Raw genomic sequence first — 15,566 nt, 5'->3', positions numbered from 1 at the left:
TACGCGGTTCAGGTGTAAAAGCACTGGTATGAGATCATGGTGAAACCAAACAAGTTCTTAATTTTTGTACTCGAACTAAATATTTCCGGATGCATGCTTATAAAAAATATTTTTGTACATAAGATTAGTCCATACTATCACCTTTCGAAGCCCTTACCATTCGTTCTGAAACACCCAGTATACATGAAAATTAAACCTGATAAAACTAAAAACAAAATAAAAAGAACTTTAAAGAATGTGAATCTAACAAACAAAAGAGTTCGTAAACCTAGTAATATTCGTAGAACACGACTGAAATCATGCAACAGCAGCCTTAAAAATACTCATATTTGAGTTCTAGGAGATTCCACAAGATTGAGGACCAACACTTCTCACTGCACAAGCGACCCGACTACCCACAGAAAGGAAGGTGTTAGATATGAGTGTCAGAACATGACTAAAACGCGTTAGAATCTAAGAAAATTCCTTCGGTTACATTCTGCTTTAACTTGTATCGGAGCTTGTGATGGATGCTGAAAGGAACCTGCGCAAGTGGTGTGTTGAACAGCTGAGTCAGCCAAGTCGTTACCATAGATGTGTCATGGCCAGGTTTTTTACACCAATGGCACTTACAATGCCCTTCTGGTTCACAATAATGTCTCACATGAAACAGTGTTTTATAAATTTTCCATACTGGTGACAACGCTTTGTGAGTCAGTTGGTAGAAGCACACGATGCAGTGGAATATGGAGAGAATAATCTAAGACATATTACTGTCAATTCAGCAGTAAATACTGAAGACAATCTTTGCAATCAATACTGAACTTTCCTTGTTTATAAGACATGGCCAACAGAAATATGTAATAATCATGAGTACAAACTAACAAACTATTTTAGTTGTGATTGATGTCTTTAGCAGTCCACATTTTTAAATATTTATCACTTGAATGAGTGCCACAGTAAGTTGGAGAGAAGGTACGTACTGTCATAGCGAGTCACACATCCACTTCAGGTCAACTCGAAGTTCATTCGAGATGGATATTTTAATGGTCGCTATACTAATCTTTTCCAATGTACGAAGGAACATTTTCTATTCGCCGAATTGCTTCTTTCTCAAGCTTATTATTCAGAAATTTGTATTTTTATTCGCGTGACACGCAAGGCTTCTTTGCTGTGCAGCATGACAGAAAAAATATCGCGTAAGCAATTACCTGAATTATCATTACCATTAACTGGTTCTTCGAATAGGCCAAAGGGTAACTGGAATGACCTGTTGCTTTCACTAAGTACCAAAGGTCCAGACGGATCCTGATCGGCATATTGGATCATGAAGAAATCGTTGTCATCTCTGTCAAGACCTGAGATACGGAACATTCCTTCATCTGAGTCGAAGAATTCCAAGGGATCGTCTTCATATCCGGAACCAGCTTCCTCCTCTTCATCTTCATTATCACCTACGAAAAGAATAATCAACTGTCGTAGCAGCAGACGAACATGCGACAAAAGTTGGGAGAATGAAAGATCAAAATGAAGAGGTATAAAATAAATTGGATTTTAAAAAATCAAAGGAATAGTTGAAAAAAACCTGCATAAACATGGACCATATGGGAACCAAGATCGAACCTTGCAAGCGAATAAAATCAGCGAATGTTATTGTACATACGACATTACAACCGGGACTCAAAATTTCTCTAGTCTGTACGCACTTCAATTTCTTGGAATCTTATTTAGCAGGTTTGTACTGCAAATGAAATTTAAATAAAAGTCTTCAATACAGTATTAAAGAGCTTCCAATGTAACAGAAGTGATAAAAACATTGACACTTTCAAACTGCGAAGTTTAATTTAATTCAAACTACGACGTTTAATTTAATCAAATGATAGCCTCGTAAGCTAAAAGATCCGAATTAGAAGCTCTTGTGTCGTTATCAAAGGTTTTTGTCGCTATACTAGACAAGTAAAATAGTAACTAGTATTAACGACAAGGTTAGTTCATTTTCTAATTTTTGTTCCAGTCTTCTTTAGATCTAAAACAAGCAATAATAGGCAATACAATGCCATTGCCTATGTTACTTAATCAAAAATTATCCTATATATCACCTCCAATAAAGCAACTTAGGAATACACCACTTCATTCTGTGTATAAAACAAAGTTTGCTCAGCTGGACCCAAATCCGAATTATTATCATTAGAACTTTATTAAACGTAAGATAATTCTATACCTATTAAAGTAATATGTTCTTTCATTTCTTTCAGCTCTCTTAGAAGTGATAATATTCAGACACCATCGAAGCGTCAAGTTCATATACAGAGTGGATCATTTATCCTGATACGCCCTTGTCACTTTTAAGTTAGTGGACAAAAAACGCTAAAATTTTGTACGATACAAAAATATTGGCAGGGAGACACTGATGTACTATGCGATACGACAAGCTTAGCAGTATTGTCAACCAAAGATAAAGTTGCATTTTTTTCAAATGGTAGTATGTCAGGTTATTGCATATTTCAAATCTGATGTAAAAGGAAAACACAATATTACATTTGTCATGCAGTACTGCAAACTAAGGATGCTACAGTATCACAAACATCGAAAATCAAACGAATTTCGGAGGATTTTACAACAATAATCACGCAAATAAGACTGAACAGGGTCATGCACATCCAATACTACAATGTTGTATACTGCGGTAATCATACGACGTATTTCGAAAAAGTAGAAGCAAAATTACAAAGAATTGAAAATTAACTTTTTCAAAGAACTTAATTTCAAAAAATATTTAGAAAGTATCAAATTGCATTATATGCATTGCTTCCAATAGCCAAAAAGAAAATTAAAAATAAAATCTTTGAGTTTTACGCCCCACGATTATGCCGGCTAGACTAAAGGAGACGGTAATGAGAAATGTGGGAAATGGTGGAATCAGAACGAGGGAGGAAACGGGAGAACCCGAGGAAAGCTACGCACACGCTGCTTGTCCACCACAAAGTTCACTTGGCGCAAGCTGGGATTGAACCAGGGACCCCATGCACCAGAAGTGAACGCTCTACCACTGAGCCACTGCGACCCCTTAATACACACAAAGGTCATAGTAACGTTTACAGCAATTTGATATCTGAAGCCATTCGGGATATACGAAAGAAAATGAAAATTTGATATATTGTTCAAAACAGCGTATTTGTGGAAACTTCCTAAAAGAATTTCTGAATTACTTTGCTTCGATAACATTACGACAATATTTTTTGGTACGGAATTACAGTAAGTTCTGGAAATTACATAGTTTAAAGCAGCGTTACAAACTATAACAAGTTTTATCATATCTCCAGAACGGTTTGAGGTATAAAATTGATGTGAAATAGCATTGTCATCTTCACATCCATTGAAAACTATATATGTAACTGAATGAGATACTTATCTAAACTAGTTTTTTAAATATACGCTTCTAAAAAAACGCCAATTTAATTCATTGGAAATTCGTCATTATCATAAAGTATTTTGGATGTAGATCGTCTCGTCCATTTCATTTGCGTTGTTACTGCTGTAGAGACCACGAAATTTGTATTTTTGTGATACTGTAGGGTTCTTAGTTTACAATACTGCATGAAAAGTGTTTATATATAGATGATCGGTTTGGCCCGTGCAACACGACCCCGTAAGTTCATGTCATGTAATTCGCGGCGGACTGTGATTGTCGAAACAGGGTGGGGGAGGTGCTGATTGAGTTCCTCCGTCACTTGCTCCGCAGTGGCACGACGGTTCTGCGTGACAATGCGCCTTAATGCCCGGCGTGACCCTGTCACTCATGATTTTCTTCCGCCCACTGTTCCGCTTCCCCGATGTGGTTTTCCCGTGTGTTGTGTAGGCCGTCATCACCTTCGATGGTGAACATGGTGATCAGAAAAATGGAAACACCTGTAGTTGGCAACACGTCAGATGTATGGGTTGGCAGTGGTGTCGTGGCGCCCGCAGCGCCGGACCGCTGTTGGTGGTGTGTTAAGTCGGTCTCCATACTACGTCAGGCGCAGTGGAACAGCAGTGTCCAGTGGCTGCTGCAGACGGAGGTAGTGTAAAATGGGAGACCTCTCAGATTTTCAAAGAGGGTAAATTGTTGGTGCGCGGTTATGTGGAGTGAGTGTGACGGCAGTGGCTACTGTGTTAGGTGTGTCGCGTGGGGCAGTGTCGAAGGTGATGACGGCCTACACAACACACGGGAAAACCACATCGGGGAAGCGGAACAGTGGGCGGAAGAAAATCATGAGTGACAGGGTCACGCCGGGCATTAAGGCGCATTGTCACGCAGAACCGTCGTGCCACTGCGGAGCAAGTGACGGAGGAACTCAATCAGCACCTCCCCCACCCTGTTTCGACAATCACAGTCCGCCGCGAATTACATGACATGAACTTACGGGGTCGTGTTGCACAGGCCAAACCGCTCATCAGGGACCATAACGCTTTCGCACGCCGAAAATGATGCCGCGACCATGCAACTTGGACCGTTGAGGACTGGAAATATGTGATATGGTCGGATGAGTCACCCTTCACCCTATTCCCAACCACGGGTCGTGTTTATGTGTGGAGAACGCCCAAAGAAGCTTATGATCTGCAGTGTCTCCGCCCAACTGTGAAACATGGCGGCGGCTCGGTGATGCTGTGGGCCGCCATATCATGGTTTTCATTGGGTCCTGTGGTCACACTTAGCGCACGAATCACTGCCAACGATTATGTCGCAATTTTAGGAGACCACTTGCATCCTATGGTCCGGATGTTGTTCCCGGACAATGACGCCATCTTCCAGGATGATAATGAACCCATTCACACAGCTGGCGTTGTTGCAGCGTGGTTTGAGGAACATCGGTATGAAGTTCAACACCTCCCCTGGCCCGCCCAATCCCCAGATCTCAACATAATTGAACATCTGTGGTCCGTCTTGGAAACACGACTCCGGCGACGATTTCTACCTCCATCCTCTCTCACAGAACTGGCCGATGCCCTGCACGAGGAATGGTGTAAAATTCCACTTGGTACCATTCACGACCTCTATGCCTGCATCCCACGTCACATCAAGGCTGTTCTGAATGCGAAAGGTGGCCCGACACCATATTAATCTGGTAAGTTGCAATTTCGTTCAGGTGTTTCCATTTTTCTGATCACCATCTGTATATATATATATATATATATATATATATATATATATATATATATATATATATATATATATATATATGCATATAAAATTGAAAATTACTATGTTTGTGACAATCTCCTGAACCACTCGACCGATCTTGATCAAACTTTCAACATAGACGAGGTTCAGGCCTTGGATCGTTTTTATGATTTAAATTTGACGTAGCAACGTAGGGGAGGAGAAGGAAGGGGAGATATATAAAAATCAATTTATATAAGACTGAAAGTGAATATTTTTTTTAACTTAATAACTCGAACTATCCAACCGATCTCAATCAAATTTTCAACATACATGAGTTTAGGAGCAGGGATTACTTTAGGCTATTCACTTTGACGATGCAAGGTAGGGGAGGGGGGGATAGAAATTTAAAAATGATTGAAAATGACTAATATTAGTGTCGAATCCGTAGTTTTAGGAGTAGCTGAGATTAACAGTGACAATTCTGATGCCATGTGCCGCAGCACGGAGGAGGGGGGAGCTATATATAATAATGATCGAAAACGACCAATATTAGTGTCTAATTCATAGTTTTTGGGATCATTCAGATGAACAGTGACATTTCCGTTCCGGTTTAAATCCAAAATCAGCCCCGTCACTTGGGGGAGGGGGAGAAAAAGATATAAAAATGATCGAAAATGGCCACTATCAGTGTCGAATTTATAGTTTTCTGGATCTCTTAGATGAACAGTGATACATTCGATCCCGTTTAATTCCAAATTCAAACCCGCAACTTGGGGGAGGAGGGAAGAGAGATTTAAAAATAATCGAAAATGACCAATATTAGTGCTGAATCGAAAATTTTTGGGGTCGCTGAGATGAACGGTGACACTTCCGATGCCATGACCCGCAACAGGGGGAAATATATGTGTATACATATAAATGGTCAAAAATGAGTGTTGAATCTATAGTTCTTGCGGTCGCGGAGAGAGTGAAACTTTTGATGCTGTTTAAATCCATTTTCAGCCCGAACACTTGGAAGATGAGGAGGGGTGACACACATTAAAATGATCGAAAATGAGCAATGCTAGTGTGCATTTAAATTATTTATTTCAACCCAGCGAAGCGGGTAATATATGCTAGTTTTGTATATTTTCCTTTCGCACGCAAATTTGAAATATGTAATAATTTAACGTAGTGTCATTTGAAAAAATAAAATGTTATGTGCTGGCAACGCTGTTTACCATGTGGTATCACAGAATATGTCAAACAATGTCCCACGCCGATATTTGCATGGTACAAAATTTTAGCATCTTTTGTCAATTAGTTTAAAAACGTTGCAAGGTCGTATCAAATTAAATGGTCCACCCTTAAACTTACTTAAACACATTACGTGGAGCGCTCACCACTACAGATACGGGTCGGCCGAAACGTTCTGCATCTTCATATGGAGCAGACAAGGCACACATCTGGAATTAATGTAAACTTTGTTTTTTCTCTACATCCTTAATTCTTGTTGTCACTTCCCAAAAGGAGATGCGCCCGGCGGACATGGTCGAGCAATTTAAGGCTATCGACTGACGATAGTGTGCTCGCGTGGGTATATGTATTATCCTTTCACAAACTCATTTCATCATCATTCATTACTCACAGCCTCCTTTGCTCTTTAGGACATAACCATTGTCGAAATTGATCGTCAGTCCCCATAACCAAGTATGCAATTTAGAAGAAGTCAAGTTCTCGTAGTCCAAAATAGACTTTTCTATTGCTTACCTTGGTACTTAGTCACAGAATCACATATCTATATTCATTCATGGTATCCAAGCTGAAAAATATCTTCGCTTGCATTGCAAAACATTCAACATCTGTGCCCAGTATCTGTCCCAATTTCCGACAATTTCTCTTTTACATGACAACCCATACGTGGGAAACTATAAACAATTTTGTGTCTTTACAATGACACACAAAATCCAGTTTAATTCAGCGATTCCTTAGTAAAGTGCAAAACTTTACGACCAACCCTTATATATTGATTAACTTTATTTCCTACCTTCTTCCTCATCGTCATCTTCATCATCGTCGTCGTCATCGTCATCATCGTCTGAACTATCGGACTCTGATTCACTTGTGTCGACATTTTCGATGGGTTCCTGAAAATAAATAAAAAAAACTACAATAAACAAACTAGAAGAAAAAAAATATCTTAAACAAATGCAATAGCAGCAAATGGGGAAACCTTTTAGGTATGACTAAGGACCGCATGAATAGGTATTCTGAGGGATACTAGAACCACTTACAAGACAATTAGAAGCTTGTATTACAGAGATTTCCCAGGGCCATACCTGCCCCAACCCCTCCGTAATCCGAGGGACAGAAGGCAACCGTTGTCATCTCGCAACGGTCTTTGGAGAAAAAGGGGACTTGATTGAGGTACGATTATAAATTAAGCCTATGTGTTCCAAGGAATCAAAATATTTGGAACTCTTACAATGAAGCAAAGAAATACGGAGTATCAAGTGCCATAAGCGGCTATGCTAGATGGCATGCTAGTGACATCTAGCGGGCATTGTACATATATATATATATATATATATATATATATATATATATATATATATATATATATATATATATATATATATATATATATATATATATATATATATATAACTGTGACGCACTACAAATCGCAGCACAGCAAATGTCAGATTTTCATTCTATAATTAAATCTGATTTTTACAAAAGGAAGAAAAAAACTGCAAGTTACAAGGAAAATGAATCGATGGCACTTGTCATTAATATACAGCATGTTTCGCTTGACCAATGGCAGAAATTTAAAATTTAAAGAAAGATCATGTAGGACCGGAAAAAAGAGGAAATGTTAATAACTGACACTATAGGCTTGGTTTGTTTTTCTTCCATTGGGCACTAGACGCCTCAAAAATGTTTTCTTTAACCTCCTGCGAACTGTGATTTCATCCATATTAATGAATATTAGGACATGCGTACTGATGTTCATTCAACAAGATAAAATCAAAGTTTGTACCACATAATTTGGTTGTTGAAACCACAACAGGTGTAAAACACTTTTCTAATGTCTTGTGTGAAATAAATGAAAAACCCTATCATAAACCCAATGCACTTTCTTCACAAGTGGTTTACAACGTTTTTTAAAGCAACAAGTATATAGATAGGTCAAACTGGCTCAACAGAACTTCAGCTGATATCTGTTGGTACAGAAAGAATAATACTTATTTGCTTTAAGACCAACGCTCACTAGACGGCAGCACAACAAGCTATTATGCTGCCACTCAGTTAAAGAGTTGATATATTGTATCTTGGATTTCTCTATTTCTTTGTTTCGCTTATTTCTGTTGATTCTGAGAGTTCGTATCTAACTCAACAGATAGCACTGGAGGGTTTTTGTAAGAAACGTTACCTGTGTTAATGTTGATTATTGGATTTCTGTCCTCAATCCCTCTATGCATTTCCCTACAAAATCTCTCTCTGATTCGGCATTTACATTGTTTCAGAATCTCATTACGAGTGAAACAAACTATTTATACTGCTTGTGTAATACTGAACAGGAGTGAGTCACATTAAAAAGTGCATACAACAACGTAAGCCAACACAGAAAACATCCCGACACTATATAACCAGAACGAAAGCTGTTATTGTCCTGAAATATCATGATACAGACGAATCGGGATAATTGAAGTCCCCCCTCCCTCAAGACATTAGTTTGAATACTGTTCATTCTAGCTTTGTAAATACGAATAATAAATAAATTCTGACGAAAGCAAACACTTATTATCAGCAAACTTTGAAATATATATATATATATATATATATATATATATATAATCCATCAGTTCCTGTATCAGATACATTATCTGTTAACATTATGATCTGAATATCAATAACTACGGTATATCTTCCAACTCTTCACGCTGACTGTTACATCATCTTTGTAGTGGTAGCTTGTGTGAATGCATGTGTTGACAAAACAGGTCTATCAACGCAAATGTGTTCGGAGTGGTCCCAAGTTTGATTCCCGGACTTGGAAATAATCGACCATCAAGAAATTTTCTATAATATGCATTCAAACCACTGGAAGATGATACTTTCAACTGAAAATAATCATATTAGAGTACCTGAGTTATATCAACATATTCATTGGACTCCTGGTTCAACATCTGCGTGTCGTGAATAGTTTCAGTTTCCATTTGGGCAGCTGGTGGTTCACTCTCTACTATTAGCGCCTCTCCTAAAATTTGTTCTTCAGGTGGACCAGCGTCCCTGAAAAGGAAACAAATCAATCTTTAGTGTATGCTCACGCCGGTACAAATAGAAAAAAAATTACTGATACACTGAAAGTAATCCTAAAATAAACTGCATTATTACATAAATATCCACATGAAAGGTGTTTTCTTTTCTTTTTTCTGCACAGATTTAGCGCCCACTACAAACGAAACAATTGATTACAAAGACACAGCAATTCTTATTTATACTATTTCTAGTGCAGGTACGTAACACCTTGACTGCCACCATACCTGTTGACCGTTATCATCTGTGAGCCACGGGCAACAGCCACCAGTAATAACTTGTTTTCGCCCCATAAAAGCATAAATTTTCTTTGTGTATGGTTTTGAATATACGCGACGTGGACATTAAATTTTGACTTCTACGCCATATGTATGTAATTGCATAGAACGAAAATGTTAATATATTGTTTGTGTATGGAAAATCATACACGCGGCGCTGCATGGGAGAACTTTACGTATGGAATTCCATACACATAGCAGTATGATAAGCCAGAGTTCTTACAAAATAATTTTTATTTTTTCCCTGACTTTTTCCTGATTTCCAGGTACCACATCAACCATTTTCTCTTACCTACTGCATTTAATAAGAGAAAAGTTTGGGAACTAAATAAAGGCTTCACCAATTACACTGAATAAATAAGAACTTACAATACTTAAATTAAGCAACGAATTTCTACTTGAGCTAAAGAATACATTTTGTAAGATATTAACATTGGGAAAAGAATAAGTTACATAAATCGTATTTACAAGCAATTTTCCACCTGTAGAAACAGCGTCGTCATAAATTCTGCTTATCAGCCCTGGGGTAACTTGTGCCAAACAAAGAGTTTCTAAAGGAGAGCTTTGTTCTTTGAAGCCAAACCTGAGGGGGAGGACGAGTGACTGTAGGTGAGGGGGAAGTAATCGTAGGCATAGCACTGCTAGCCTTTAAAAAACTTTCAGTTACGAATCACGGACAATTGCCAGGCTGTTCGATGAATCTTTGCACATTTTTGTGGCCGAATGGTGTGAAATACGACAATGATTTGCTTTTTCTGACTGATGGTGCTTCTTATATGAGGAAAGCTGGTAAAGCTCTTCCCATATGCTACCCTAACATGATTCACGTGACATGTGTCGTACACGCCCTACATCGATTGTGTGAAAAAAAAAAGAAAAAAGAAAAAAAAAATCCGAACCCTTTATCCTAAAGTGGACAAGTTAGTGTCAAATGGAAAAACTAGAATTGAGCTTTTTCAAAGAAACAAATTCCGATCTTTTACTTCCTCCAACACCCGTAATCACGTGCTGAGATACCTGACTTAATGCAGTACTATATTATGCGGATCATTTTGAAGCATTAGTATCTGTAGTAACTAAAGCCAGACGGTAGTTCATCCTTTTAGTAAGAGGCAGTAGCTTGAAATGTGACTTGGCTTTCATATCTCCCAATTTCAGCTTCTTGACTCACTCTATAAAGAAACTAGAAACTTCGAGAGATTTATTATTTCGGGTAAAGAATTAGAGTGCGTTGAAGGAAAACTGAATGTTCTTTCTGCTTCGAAAGCTGAAGTCGTAACAAAAAGAATTTAAGGATTTGATTGAGAAAAACATAGGCTATAAAAAACCCTATATATAATATCTGAAGTATGGGAAGTCTAAAACACAAGTGAAGTTGTTGGTATGAATATTCGTGATATTCCCCTTTTCAAATACACTAGATTAACATCGTGTGATGTAAAACGTTCCTTTTCTCAATATAAGGCATTATTCCGTGACAATAGGCATGACTTTACGATGGACAATTTGGAAAAGACGTTAGTTATTCACTGCAATGCCCATGCAATTTCGACATCTGATGAATAGGAGCTACTGGTGAGTACCAATATTTAATTCTGTATGTTAAACGTTTTCCCATACTTTTCCTTGTTCTTTTTGTTAAACACTTTTTAATTTTTAACAAATATTTTTTTTTTCATTTTTTAGCACACAAAAAAATAAATATTTTACAGATTTATAGCGCATAAAAATCCGGGCCCTATTAATGTCCCAAATGTGATGTCGGTCTATACGTCTCACATTGTTTTTGTGGCTGTTCCCTCCTCCATAACTTACATATTACATACACATAGCGTATTTCTGTACTTTTTGTTACACTATAGAAAAATGTTCTTGAGTTCCATAATTAATATATACATTAAAAAAGTGGGAAAATAAATATCAAGTGTTACATGTTATACGTCTGTAGATTATAGAAGGGTATACTAGATCACATGGTGTTGAAAACTATACATTTTACTAATTTTTAAAATATGTCAAAAAATCATCGTCTACAGGGAAAGAACCGGTATTTAAAAGCCCGTCCGGAAGGTATTAAGAATTATTATTTATGTAAAACAGCAAAAATTATACTGTACAAGAAGTTAAAATGTAAAAACAAAAATGCACGGTCTTAAATACGGTAACAGCTAAGTAACACCACAGAAAGCTACTAACAGTAATAACTATGTTTATATACTTATCGTTTTAAATTTATTACGAAAATAATTTTCTTACAAATTTGCCCGTGTTTTGGTACGATAAAAGAGTTCCCTTTACTGATTACTTACATGAGGTACCACAACATTGTTAAAAAATTTGCAAGTTCTGCAAAATTTATGGATTGCTATTAAAGCAAAGGTGAGTTACTTCTAGCAGACAATGCGCCGGCATACCGAGCAGCAGAAACACACTTCTGTCCGCTAATGTTTCTACGAATCTCGGCCCAACACCCACCATGTTCACCCGATCTGATACCGTACGGTCAGTTCCTCTTCCGGAATATGAAGAAACATTCCGAGGTAGGAGTTTTGGGGATGATTAAGAGGTCTTAAATGGGGTGGAGAATTCCAACTCTGCAGGGTTTTATGCAGATGGTATAAACGGGCTTATCCATAGATGAGTAATGTAAGACAATACAAGATGAATATGCAAAAAACATATTAGTGGACCAAACTACAGATCCCTAGCTCATCTGTATCACGGTGAAAATAAGAACTTTCTGGTTTTCCATCGTATATGGTATAACATATTTAGGTTCTGATTAATTAAGCCACCTACTTCTATAAACTTCAAGATATTCTTAAACTTACCGATCAAGAAGTTGGTCCATAATTTCTTCTAGCCCTGCTTCGTCGCCTTCCGTACCGTCTGGGTTATGACTCTCAGAGTTTGGTTCGAGGCTTTCACCAGCTGCTGAGATATCGTGCTCCGTATTTTCAGCATCTTCTACAGTCTCTTCTCCCTGAGCATTTGTCGTCTCAGAGTTGGTTACTAAATAAACAAACATAATATCATGAACTAAGATTTTCTATCATGATTCAATAAATATTGTAGGCTTTAACTAAATATGGCATAAAAAAGTTGCCACGTTTAGAGATTTGAAACTAAAGGTTTATTACAAATTACAGAGATCTACTTCTACTTTTAACTCCAAACAAAATCAATAAACTAAGTGCAAATATTGCCTCCTGCTAGACGTAACTTCCTTGGAACACACACATATACCTACAATTTCTCCAGAAACAATTTTTCTGCAAACACGAACTACTGAAACACAAAGTTTCATTTATTTTTGAAGTTTACATTAGATGATTCTGTACTTCAGACAAGATGATAAGTAATTATTATAACGAAATGAATGGTGTAAGGACAAACAATACATAATAATGATGCCCTGAACTAAGTTTGAGCCGAAACAGGTCCTACGAAAGCTAGCCTAATGCCTTTCAACGCTCAAACATATCATTAATATAAAGTGATATTTTAGCAAGTAATATGTGTAGAGTTAGCAATACTTAATTTAAATGTAGAATTGCATGTGTGTGGGATGTCTATAGCGCATGAGCATCTAGACAAAAAGCACACAGTAAAAGGATAAATAGGGGAATTATTTAACCGCACTTACTGAGTCACTGAACTTATATGTAGCTAGAATGCTGTTGTATTCGGTAAGGAATTTAAATAAATATAAAATCTGACTAAAGCGAACAATTATTATTATTAATCTGTGTTACAGTTTCGACAATATACCATTGCTTTAACATACACATTAAAATATTTATCTGATGAAGGCAAAAATTAAAAAAAACAAAACATAAAAACTTTAACCTCCCACGATTAACCTTTAGGCTAAGGGTGACGATGATTAAAGCAAGTGAATGATGATGGAAGAATTGGGGGAATGATAAAGTGGGAAAGAACAGAAATACGCCGAGAAAACCTACGGACACCATTTTGTCCACCATATACTTGGCCGGGGATAGTGTAACGTTTTCCACTGGAAGAATAATCTATTGCGATGGTTAGTGTTGTAAAAAACGGTTTTTTTTCTGTGAAGTTTTTTTTTTCAATAAAAAACATCGTTCTTTTTCATGTTTTTTTTTCAAAAGTCTGTTTTTTTTCTGGCAACTATTATTTATTGATTTATGTTGCAGATTATTGAAATAATCAACAGAACTTGAGTCGAAGCCCTCGTAACTTACAAATCGTTTGTTTCTTTGAACCTATACGAGCAAAATTGTGTGATTATTCCTTTCGGCCCCAGGTCATTTTTTGCGTTTTCCTACATTCCCAGTTAGTCACTTATTGCTCAAAAACTATTCATTCCATTGATATGGTTAAGGCCTTGTTTTTAAGAAAATGGATGTGGCTATTTTTTGGTGTAAGTTGTATTACAGTGTTGCCAACGGGTGGGAAATTGAGGGAAATATAGGGGTGAAAATTTACAAAAAATCCCTAACCGAATTTCAAAAATTTTTTGTATCTAGTACCACTGCTGCTATATGGGTTCAAGTCACTAAACAAATATTTGGTGTGTTAACAAGGTACAGTGAAGTCCTGAAGTCGCTGGCTTCCATTCAAAGAGGGAAAGAAGAAATTCTGTCACACATTAAATTTTGACACTTTTTACGCCTCAGAAGCAAAAATCAAATATGCCGGGGTACAGCTTCTCTAATTACCCTATTGAAACTTTTTGTGGTGCGTTCTATAGGGCAAAGAAGAAGCTTTCAGGTAGTGGTACGTTTGTTTCAATGTAGCCAGTAAGAGAGTAATAATAGAGGGGAAAAGGGAAATTTTCCAAATTTTTCACCTAATAGCGGAAATTAATTGTTTTGGCTGGAATCACTGCCATCAGACAGACGAAAACTATCTGAAAATAAACCGTAGTTCTCCAAGAATATATCCTACAAGTATCATGGCAATATATAACAAAGTAAGCACGAAATTTTTAAAAAAATCTCATTCTACCTCAGAAATTCACCATTTTCTTACCATTTCCAGAACATGGTTTATTATAAACCTCAACTGTACTTCCCCTAATTATTCTAGTAAAACTTTTTATGGTATGCTGTGTAGGCTAAGAATGAGGCTGTTACACACTGGTACATTTGTTCGAATGTAGCCAGCAAGAAGGAAATAATAGAAATAAAAAAGGGAATTTTTCCCAAAATTTGCCCCTAAAATCTGGAATTAAAATTTGTTGTAGTTAGCAACACTATTATCAGACACACACAAACTATCTTAAAATAAGCTTTGGTATCCCTCTAATATATCCTACAAGTATTGTGACGATATCTAATAAAGTAAGCATGTCAAATAAAAATCTCATTCTACCTTTAAAAAAATCACAGTTATCTTTCCAATTAGAGGACAAGGTCCACTGTAAACCTCAACCGTACTTTCCCTAATTATTCTATTGAAACATTCTATAGTGCATTGTGTAGAACAAAGACGAGACTTCCAGACACTGGTACGTTTGTTCCGATATAGCCAACAAGAGGGAAATAATAGAGACAAAACATATAATTTTTCCAAAATTTCCCCCTAAAATCTGGAATTAAAATATTCTGTAGCTGGCAACACTGCTACCAAACAGACGCGAACTATCTTAAATCAAACATTGGTACACCACTGATATATCCTACAAGTATTATGGCGATATTTAAGAAATAAAGCTTCTAATTACCAAAAATATATTACGGTAAACAAAAAAGTAAGGGAAAACTAGAAAAATCAAGGGCTAGAACCTAAATACGAATTTTACGTGCGCCCCCTAATTACCCCATTGTAACGATCTGTACTTTCGTTTGTTAAGTAAGGACAAATGTTCGATTGGCGTAAGT

The 15,566-nt window shown here is 37.0% G+C and overlaps 1 protein-coding gene across 7 annotated transcripts in view; it reads right to left on the bottom strand.

Moving 5' to 3' along the window:
- HUWE1 (HECT, UBA and WWE domain containing E3 ubiquitin protein ligase 1) overlaps nucleotides 1-15,566 on the bottom strand; it is a 220,624-nt gene that overhangs the window by 60,589 nt on the left and 144,469 nt on the right. For 5 of the 7 annotated variants that reach the window (XM_081761380.1, XM_081761379.1, XM_081761383.1 and 2 more), the window contains 4 exons: nucleotides 12,534-12,714; nucleotides 9,253-9,397; nucleotides 7,149-7,248; nucleotides 1,191-1,433 (listed from right to left, as the gene is read on the bottom strand). In XM_081761380.1, coding sequence (XP_081617506.1) covers nucleotides 1,191-1,433; nucleotides 7,149-7,248; nucleotides 9,253-9,397; nucleotides 12,534-12,714 — 669 coding nt within the window. The remainder of the gene's footprint in view (nucleotides 1-1,190; nucleotides 1,434-7,148; nucleotides 7,249-9,252; nucleotides 9,398-12,533; nucleotides 12,715-15,566) is intronic. The other 2 variants (XM_081761384.1, XM_081761385.1) reach the window with 2 other exon arrangements.

The sequence above is a fragment of the Thermobia domestica genome, chromosome 6, assembly GCF_964235325.1.
Source record: "Thermobia domestica chromosome 6, izTheDome1.hap1.1, whole genome shotgun sequence".
In the NCBI taxonomy this organism is placed as follows: Eukaryota; Metazoa; Arthropoda; class Insecta; order Zygentoma; family Lepismatidae; genus Thermobia; species Thermobia domestica.
The sequence above is the reverse complement of the archived record's forward strand: the minus strand, read 5'-3'. Positions and strand labels throughout refer to the sequence as shown.